The sequence below is a fragment of the Magallana gigas genome, chromosome 1 (genome assembly GCF_963853765.1).
Source record: "Magallana gigas chromosome 1, xbMagGiga1.1, whole genome shotgun sequence".
NCBI classification, from domain to species: domain Eukaryota; kingdom Metazoa; phylum Mollusca; class Bivalvia; order Ostreida; family Ostreidae; genus Magallana; species Magallana gigas.
In genome coordinates this window covers 60440612-60450546 of record NC_088853.1, presented here as the reverse complement: position 1 = coordinate 60450546, position 9935 = coordinate 60440612, and the positions used below count along the sequence as shown (strand labels likewise).

The 9935-nt window shown below is 31.9% G+C and overlaps 1 protein-coding gene across 1 annotated transcript; it reads left to right on the top strand.

Moving 5' to 3' along the window:
• Nucleotides 1–1479: 1479 nt before the first annotated feature.
• LOC105334983 (uncharacterized) lies at nt 1480–5568 on the top strand. Its single transcript, XM_066080001.1, has 4 exons — nt 1480–3643; nt 3776–3835; nt 3924–4031; nt 4983–5568. Exons 1-4 carry the CDS (start codon nt 3124–3126, stop codon nt 5186–5188), a joined length of 894 nt encoding a protein of 297 aa, XP_065936073.1. The 5' UTR covers nt 1480–3123; the 3' UTR covers nt 5189–5568.
• Nucleotides 5569–9935: the final 4367 nt, after the last annotated feature.

Below are 9935 nucleotides of genomic sequence, written 5' to 3'. Positions count from 1 at the left end.
TGTTGTCTACCAGTAGCCCTTAACTGATTTCACCTGTTTTATCATTTATTTTATAGATTACTAAAATCAACTGCACCTCAATGCACAAGTCACAGTGTTTTGTTTTTTGAATGTGCTTGTGACGGAGTTGCAAGGTGTCACATATGGACATTCATCATCAGATTCCAGCTTGATTAAAGCCCAACAGCAGTCAGTAAATTTTCAGCAGCAGCCTACGGGTAAAAGTGATCAGGTACGACTGTAAGCTACTTGTGTGATACAAAGTAATGATCAAGATTTCTGATCTTTTAGATGTTCTTTTAAGATTGTAAGCGGACTGATAAGTAGGAAGATTTAACATTTTTTTTTAATTTTCAGTGTTTATGTATTTAAATAGGCCCTATTAATTTTGTGACTCTGATAATGTTGAAAAACATGTCTGTATTTAGACATTAATGTATACAGAGTAAAATCCTATTACTCATAGAAGAACGTGGAACTTATGATGATATATTTGAGAATCTGAGTAGACTTTGACAGGCAGAGTCGAGGGCTTTGGTGGCAAAATCTCCAGCTGCTTACCTACTGAACAAAGTGTTGAAATTTAACATTTACAAAACAGGAACTTGCAGCAGCTAAGTGTGTAAGATCCCTAGATGCCCACAAAATGGAGGCTGTCAATTGTAAAATTCTAATTGTATTGGTTATTCTTTACAGTTGATTGTCAGAATATTTTTATGTCATATTTTACAACTGTTTAATATGATCAATTTTTTTATAATTATACACTGTACAAGACATTGCGTACAACGAATAACCTATCATTATATTTAAAATTTAAAGCTGGAGTGGCAGGTTAACAAATAATATACCCTTAAAGAAAATATGTATTTCATAATTGGTCACATGTATTATATTGTTACATTTTTTTATTTCTTTTAGAGTACATCCATGCATGGACAAACAATAAGGAATGTTGACAACATGAATGCAAAGTCACAAACCAGCCCCATTCAGAACAAGATTGGAAATTTGCGTTTTCATAGGAAAAACACGGCTGGTGCTGTTTTAGTCAGCAAGTGATTTAACCCATACCAAAATTAAGTACAGAAAAAGTATTCGAAAAAAGTACAAAAAATGTATGAAAAAGAATACTTTTTTGACTAAATTTGAAACAATGCTAATGGTCGTTCCAACTTAAGTAAAAAAAATTATACTTTTTTGTACTAAAAGTCTACTTTAAAACTTGGTCACAAAATAATAAAACAACAAAGTATACTTCATATACTTTTTATTCTTCATCAAAGTACATTGAAAGCATTTGATAAGTATAAAAAAGTATTTTCACATAGAAAAAGTACAAATATGTATCAAGTACAAAAAAGTACTTTCACTCAAAGTATAAAAACGTGCTTAGTACTTTTTTGTACTTTGTGCATTTTTGTACTTGGCATATTTTTGTACTTTTAACAAGAGTACTTTTATTGTACTTGATACATTTTTGTACTTTTTACATAAAGTACAAAGAGAAAGAACAAGTATAGTACAAAGTACAAAAAAGTACCCGCTAAAAAGAATGTAAGAGTATACAAAAAGTACTTAAATGAACACAGAAAAAGTACAAAAATGTACAAAAGTTGAAAAAAAATACTCATTAAAAAGTATAAAAATGTACAAAGAAAAAGTATTTGATAAGTATTGATAAGGAATTTGAAATATTAAAAAGATATGGAACAAGTATTCATTTTAAAGGAATGATCGGCAATGATGATATATTGATAGCTAGAAGCAATCAACATGATCCGTTTGATGTAAAATAATTAAAAAAGTACGGTATTTTTTTTTTTTTTTTTTTTACAAAATATAGAATATTTTGAATCCGTACACCATAATTTCATCATTATAAACCGTCAACAAATTTAATTTTGAAAAAAATTTGGGGAAAGGCGTTCGTAAACTCCTTGTCTAGTTTTATATTTTTAACGTAATTATCAAATGTTAATCTCAGCGGCGTCAGAAGAAAATTGAAAGTGTTGTCTATTTTGCGGCAAATACAATACAAGGATTTCCAGGCATTATACTGAATGTCATTACAGAGAAAGTGAAGTGGCTAGGATATTGTCATTTCCGAAAAGATCACTTCAAAGGAAACAACTTTGGACTAAACTTGTGAATCGGGGGAATTATGAACATAAGTACGAAGTTATCAAATAGGATCAGGAATGATAGTACCAAAGTACAGACCAAGAGAAGATGAGCATAAAGAAGCAAAGTTGTATATCCCATGCCAATTCTGTTTTGGTACATACAAAAAAGAGGACTTGTGGAAGCATAAAAAAAGATGTACCTTTAAAAGTCCAAGTGTTTCCAACAAAAATGCTGTCCAAAGTGGAAAACTCTTACTGCCGATTGTGGGAGAGAAGAAAGAATTTTATGAAAAAGTGCTTATCAAAATGAGGGATGATGATGTAAAATCAATTTTACAGACTGACGACTTGATATTGTCTTTTGGATACAGACTATTCGAGAAAGTTGGCTGCAATGATCATCAGTTTCAGTATGTTTCTCAGAGACTACGAGAACTTGGTACACTTCTGATAGTCATGAAGGATCAATATGGTATTAGAAGTTTGGTAGAAGTAATCAAGCCAAAGAATTGGGAACAGCTTATCCAGGGAATCATGGTTGTTGCAGGGTATGAAAACAATACGGTTAATGTACCATCCTTGTCACTAAAGATCGGACACAGTCTTACCAAATGTGCACAGATCCTTCGAGCACAAGCTCTAATTGAGGGAAATGATGAAGAACTAAGTGAAACAGATCGTTTTCTTCAGTTGTATAAGGACGAATGGGAGTACAGGGTTTCCTCTTATGCCCTCAGTGCACTACACGGAGCAAAATTCAATAAACCCATGTTTGTGCCTTTAGCTGAATATGTTATTGTTCTGAACAAATATCTAAAGCAAAAGGCTAGCAGTTGCTGTACCCTCTTACATGCAAAGAAAGATTTAGCAACTAATTACAGCAACCTGATTGAAGTTCTTTTAGCACAGATAATCCTTTTCCATAGGAGGAGGAGTGGGGAAGCGCAAAGAATCAAAATTGAAGATTTGGAGAATGGCCTTCAAAACAATTCTTTAGATGAGGACATTAAGAAAAGCCTATCAAGTTTTGAACAAGAACTCTGCTCAACCCATTAAAGAATTGAAATCAAAGGAAAAAGGGGGAAGAAAGGTACCTGTGATTTTGACAGATGAAATGCAGAAACACCTCTCCACAGTTTTACAAATTAGAGATGAGCTGGGAATCAAATCACCTCTCATATTTATCAAGCCACAGTCATCCTGTCCCGTAAGGGGAAGTGATTGTCTACGAAAATTGTCAAAGGCCTGTAGAGCTAAATGCCCAGAAACTCTTACTTCCACAAAGTTAAGAAAGCACTTAGCAACAATGACTCAAATTTTAGGACTCTCGGAAACAAATCTGGATGTATTGGCTAAATTTATGGGACACGATATCAGAATACATCGCCAATTCTATCGACTACCAGAAAATACTGTAGAACTTGCAAAAGTCACTAAAATAATGCACCTTATTTACACTGGGAATATGTCCAAATACAAAGGCAAAAATTTTGATGATATAGAATTTAGCCAGACAGGTAATAATTTTTATAGTTATCTACATGTTGAAAGCTTATTACTGTAAATTTGTATTGAATAAAAATGCAATTTCTTTGCAAAAGGAAACAAAAAATCCATAGTTACCCATTGTCAATCTTTCTTAATTCAAGATGAAGTTCATGAAGATGAATTGGATGCCGAGGAGGAGGAAGATTTCTGTGAAATGCCAAGTAATTTTGTAATTGAATTTCATTTTAAATAACTATTGAGAGAGAAATCATTTTGTACACTGAAAGCTCATATTCTTAATTCATGTAGCTACGTCTGGACAATATACATCAGAGCACGAGCATTTTGATGGGAATAAACAGGGTGACGAAGAACATGACTATGACATGGAGAATATCAAAAGGAAGAAAAAGACAGGTAATATGACAGTAAATCATTTGGAAATACATACCTTGCATGGTTACATTCTACATTATTAACAATCATACCAACCCACTCCTTGATTTAAAAATACCACAAAGAACAGTAATTCATTGTTGAAATTTAAATTTGGTGAGTTGTTTCATTTTCCTTCACGATTTTAGCTCACATAAGCCAAAAGCTCAAGTGAGCTTTGCTGATCACATTTTGTCCTGAAAACCTTTCACATTTTCAACTTCGCAAGAACCACTGGGCCAATTTCAACATTCTGGGATAAAGGGATTCAAGTGTGTTCAAATAAAGGACCATGCCCTCTTGCAAGGGGTGATAATTAAGAATTGGTGAAAAATTGGTGTCATCTTTCAAAAATCTCTTAAAGAACCATTGGGCCAGAAAGAAACTTTTGTGAAACCTGTCATTACATAGTGTAGATTCAAGTTTGTTCAATTCATGACCCTCGGCTAATGCAGCATTTCACAACTGTCAATTTTGTGGAGCCAACAATTACCTGGGGCAGCTATTGTATAATCTGGTCTACATGAGCTCTGTGAGCACTGATGCAAAGTGAAATTTCATTTGCATTTGTGTGACTGAAAAAACTAATAAAGGGGACAAAGAAAACTCAATATATGTACAGCTTTTTAACTTCTTTTCACCTCTTCAGGTACAAAAAAATGGTGAAAATGTTTGTAGTTCCAGAATTTGGTGATAGTCAAGTCAGTTTAAAATAGTCGCCAAATTGGCGACTTCTAAAGAAATTGAAGCCACCAATCAAAAATTTGAGGTGTAATGGCAACTTAATATGCCCTGCATTCAATGCGATAGGCCTATAAGGCCTATGAATTTAAATTATCTAGTGACTTAACAAATCAAGACATAAAAGTATGAAGACAGTTTCATTAATTTATCTTTCTTTACTTTGATGTCATGCTGGTTCTATCATTGTAGTTGAAAGACATGTATGGACAGCCGAGGAGAAGAGGGCGTTAGAGAAAGAGTTCAGTTCGTTCATTAGAAGAAACAAAACTCCAGGTCAAATAGATTGTTTGAATGCTCAACAAAAAGAGCCATCTTTGAAAAAATTTCACTGGAGTAAAATAAAATTTGCTGAGAAAAATATGATTTCTTCTAAGAAGAGAAAACAGGTATCATAGGGGGAAGTAAAAAATATTGACTGTACAGATATATATCTGAAACACACACAAACCCTCTAATTGATAAATCTATTTGGTAAAAATGTTCTTTGTGTCTTTATTTTCTAAAATAAAAAAATCAAGTTGGTTTACACTTACAAATTCTTTTTTGATTTGAATGTCTTTCAGATTTTTAAAATTGATGTTTTTTGGCCACACTACATTTTTAACTCACCTGAGCTGAAAGCTCTAGTGAGCTTTTCTGATCACATTTTGTCCAGTGTCTGTCTGTTTAAACTTTTCACATTTTCAACTTCTTCTTTAGAACCACAGGGCCAATTTCAGCCAAACTTGCCACAAAGCATCCTTTGTAAAGGGGATTCAATTTTGTTCAAGTGAAGGGCCACACCCTCTTTCAAGAGGAGATACTTAAGAAATAGTAAAAATTTGGTATCATGTTTTTCTCAAGAACCACTTCTTAGTTAGTGTAGATTCAAGTTAATTCAAATCATAACACCCCCAACCCCCCTTGAGCGATGTGGCCCATGGGACACTTGTTTCTGTTGAACACCTGACAAGGTATAACCATAGCTTGGTCAAAAAAAGTTCCTACAGTCTTCATTTTAAGCATAATACTTTGAATATCATCTGGGAAGTCTTTATTTTCAACATAAACTATTATTATTTTTTCACAGGTCTTTAAAAAAATGTTCATTTTCAAAATGTCACAATAAGGTACTGCACTTCTGACATTTTAGCATCATTTTTAGACATATTTTTTTTGTAAATTCAGATATCAGTGAGATATTAGACACTATTTAAGACATATGCTGAGACATAGAAATTTATTCCCATTGCTTGTTATTTTGGGAAGGTTGATAAATTGATCAGCACTTTCAATGTGAAAATTTGTCATTGGGGAATTATCAGAAATGTTTTTTCCCTTTCCGAGCAAAATACATGTTTGTATAGAAGCTGTTTATATTGATGAAAGTTAAGGTACCAGAGTATATTGTCAACCTGTGTCTCTTTTTACGTTAGAACTGAAATTGATGGATTAACTTGATTAACATTTTCTTATTAGATTTCCATTAGATGATACATGGGAAAACTAGCAAAGTAACTATATTGTTTTGGAGATTAATAAAATTTTGTGGGATGTCTCTTAATACCACTTTTGAATGGGTTTATAATTATCTCACATTACATGTAAATATACATGTAAAAATGTTAACTTTCCTCATTTATGTTACATGTATGTACAGTAAAACTCGGTTATAGCGAAGTCCTAGGGACCGAAGGATTTACTTCGTTATATCCGTAATTCGCTATATCCGTATAACGAATTCGTAATAATAACTATAGCGAGCTCACTATATACATGTTTTCTTAGACAAGACTATAAATTTTGCTAATTGAGGTTTAGAATGAAAATACATTACTTTGATACCTTTAATAATTGCAATTCGAACAAATTATATGAAAATAAATTCATTCAAACTATTATGTTAAACGGTTGTGCCAACTTTTTTAAACTGTAAAGACATTCGTTATAAAAGTGTTAAATTTCGTTATAATTCACCTCTACGGGACTCAAAATCAGTTCGCTATATCCGTAAATTCGTTATATCCGAATTCGTTCTAACCGTAAAAATTTGCAAAGATTTGTTAGGAATTTTACCGGGGACTCAAAAAGACTTCGCTATATCCAAGAATTCGCTATATCCGTGTTCGTACTAAACGAGTTTTACTGTATTATTTTACATCACTATTTTAAATGTTATCAAACCTCATTCTTTGTCTGATTTATATGCTAATGCTTTGATTAAATAAAATGGTGCTTGGATTGCAGTGGAATAAAGAGTCAATAATGTACATGTTAATATTACAAGTTTTGATGTTGAAGATATATAAGATTTATAAATGTTCATTGAACTAATTTGAAAAAATAGATAATTTGATGCAGAGAGAGAGAGAGACAAAATGTACAATTTTTACCTATGGTATAATTTTTTTTGTTAAGTATAATTACATGTATAAAAAAGTTGTATAATGGAATATCTCATGATATTTAAAAAATTAAGGACTGTAATACGAAGATTCTTATAATTTTCTTTGCAAATGCATGTAATATTAAAAAAAATCAAAGATCAAGATTCAGAGTTTGACCTTTATTGTTAGCTCCCAGAGTGGACATAACTGAGGAATTGGTGTAAAGCGAAGTCAAAGTATATAGACTATATATTGTACACAGTATATGCATGAAATGTATTGCTTTGTACCTCAGAACTTCGTCATTCAAAAATTAAATTTTGTTGTGGAAATGTATGCATCATTTGAATGTCCCAAAATTGCATAATAATTATAAATAAATATATGTTACCTGTGCTGTAAGTTACTTTTTTTTGGCATGAGCATTATTAAGCATAACTCCCCTAAAGTATAAAATAGAAAGTTTAGGTATCTACAGTATATATGAAAAGGCATTGTTCATAGTCAAACACCCCACCCTGTCAAGCTGTTTAGAGGATTTTATATACCCCATAACGTTACCTTTTTTGACAGCATGCTGCAACATTGCAATTTCAATGGTTTTATTCATTTTTCTTTCCATTCGACTGTCATTCTGTTTGTATGAACAATCATTTCCAGGAAGTATATTAAAGATTCTCTAAGCATTTCATTGAAATTATAAGAAGACCCCTATTGTTTTTTAAGTCAAAAGGTCAAGGTCAGAAAATATATTTTTTACAAAGATGGATTTCAGCCGCAGATACCTGTAATATCATAGGTCTTCGAAAGAAAGTGATTAGTTGACTGTGTGTGCTAAATGTGTTCATATGTCAGTGTGTGTCAGGCGTGCTTAGTTGACTGTGTGCTTTAGAAGGGTTCAGTTGAGACTGTGTGTGCTAAATGTGTTTGGTTTGCTGTCTGTGTTGTACGTGTTGAAATGACTGTGTGTGCCAGACGTGCTGAGTTGACTGTGTGCTTTAGAAGTGTTCAGTTGATACTGTGTGTGCAAAATGTGCATAGTTGGCTGTGTGTATTATACGTGTTGAAATGACTGTGTGTGCCAGACGTGCTCAGTTGACTGTGTGCTTTAGAAGTGTTAAATGGATAGTGTGTAAATGAAAGTGTTCGCTTGGTTGTGTTTGAGTTAAGTGTTCATTTGGTATGTGGAAAATCAAGGATTTAAATAAACCTTTTTTGATACATATTAGGTCTAATACCATTATTAGTTGTTATTTCTAGTGAAAAAATGAACATTTCTTCCCTTTAACTCCATTTTTCAAGAAGTGTCCATTTGCATGTGGGAAGTTAAGGTGTTCAGTTGCCACGTCATACACGTATGTGTGCGTGTGTGTGTGTGTGCGCGCATATATAAATTGTATATAATCGTATGCTAGTTGTATGTTGTCATATCTCTTAACAGAGGAAATAAAGTATGATTGATTGATTGATTGGGAGTTGATTTTATCGATAATCATTTATTTTAAAATCAACTAATCTTGCGTGGCAATTAGTTTCTAGTCTATATTAAAATTACGCACTTTTTTGTTATATGAATTTTAATAAGACTTTTCAGACAGGAATTTAGAGAAACCCGATATAAATATTTAAAGATAGATTTTAAAGTATGTAAAAGTAAGCGAAACAATTTTAAAAAGTGTATGGATCCAAGCACTATTGATATTTAACTCCAGTCCCGTTCATCCAGACGCTCAGCTCTCTGCGTTAATCTCCGACAAGGAAGAGAGCCTCTCTGTTTGTCGGAGATTTACGGAGAAAGCCAAGCGTTTGGTTGAACGAAACTATATTAAACTCTGGCGATGGAATACACGATACTACAAAAATATCTAAATCGTTCGTATTATATAAAACCTGACTATTTCAAAGTGTTTATAGATAAGTTTCCTTGAAAAACAATGCTTCAGCATACATTACATACATTTGCCTGAGTAATTGCATAAGAGAGTTGATAAAAATCAACTCCCAAAAAACAATAATAATATTAATATTACTAGTTATTGTACTTAATGAAAATTTATGAAATTAAGAAGTTATTTAGTACATATGAAGGCATTTAAGTAAATAAAAGAAACTGGATTGAAGTACGGATAATAATACTAACAAATATCTAATATATTGAGAAAAAGGTTAATTAACACATTTAACTACATCAAAACCTGCCTGTGTACTCTTTCATTAAAAAAAAAGTGAAAAGGTCTCAGAGGCATCATGCAAACATAATGCAAGAATTATTTTAAAAAAGTCTTTTTAAATTTACAGATAAACAACTTTTGTTTAAATAATATTTCAAAATTAAAGTTTTAAATCTCGATAGAGCAGGGTTAGAATTGACTAAACACTGTCAAAAAAAGTTCATGCTGAATATCGAACTGTTTTTATGTTAAAGTTTAAGATTGGGAAAGTAAGGTTGAAATTTTGAATTTGAATTTTTTTAAATATTATTTTAGTACCTATATATATGAACCCTACAGCCTGTTAAGTTATTTCTTCTATAAGGCTAAAGTTCTTAACTATTATTCCTAGCTGTCATTCAAATTTCTTAAATCATTAGCAACAACTATCACTTTTTTTCGGTTTTTTTAAGAGAATTAATTTCATTTACTAATGATTAGCAACAACTATCATTTTTTTTCGGTTTTTTTAAGATAATTAATTTCATTTACTAATGATGCAATTTTATTTTCAAACTAATATTCATTGTGAGCATTTTAAAGAAAATTTGTAGATCAGCTGCTGA

Excerpts from the sequence above, each read along its gene's own strand:
- LOC105334983 (XM_066080001.1), top strand. The coding sequence starts at position 3,124 with ATGAGGACATTAAGAAAAGCCTATCAAGTTTTGAACAAGAACTCTGCT. Across the intron at positions 3,644-3,775 it reads TATAGAATTTAGCCAGACAG|ATGAAGTTCATGAAGATGAA; the intron begins GTAATAATTTTT and ends TCTTAATTCAAG. Across the intron at positions 3,836-3,923 it reads AGATTTCTGTGAAATGCCAA|CTACGTCTGGACAATATACA; the intron begins GTAATTTTGTAA and ends TAATTCATGTAG.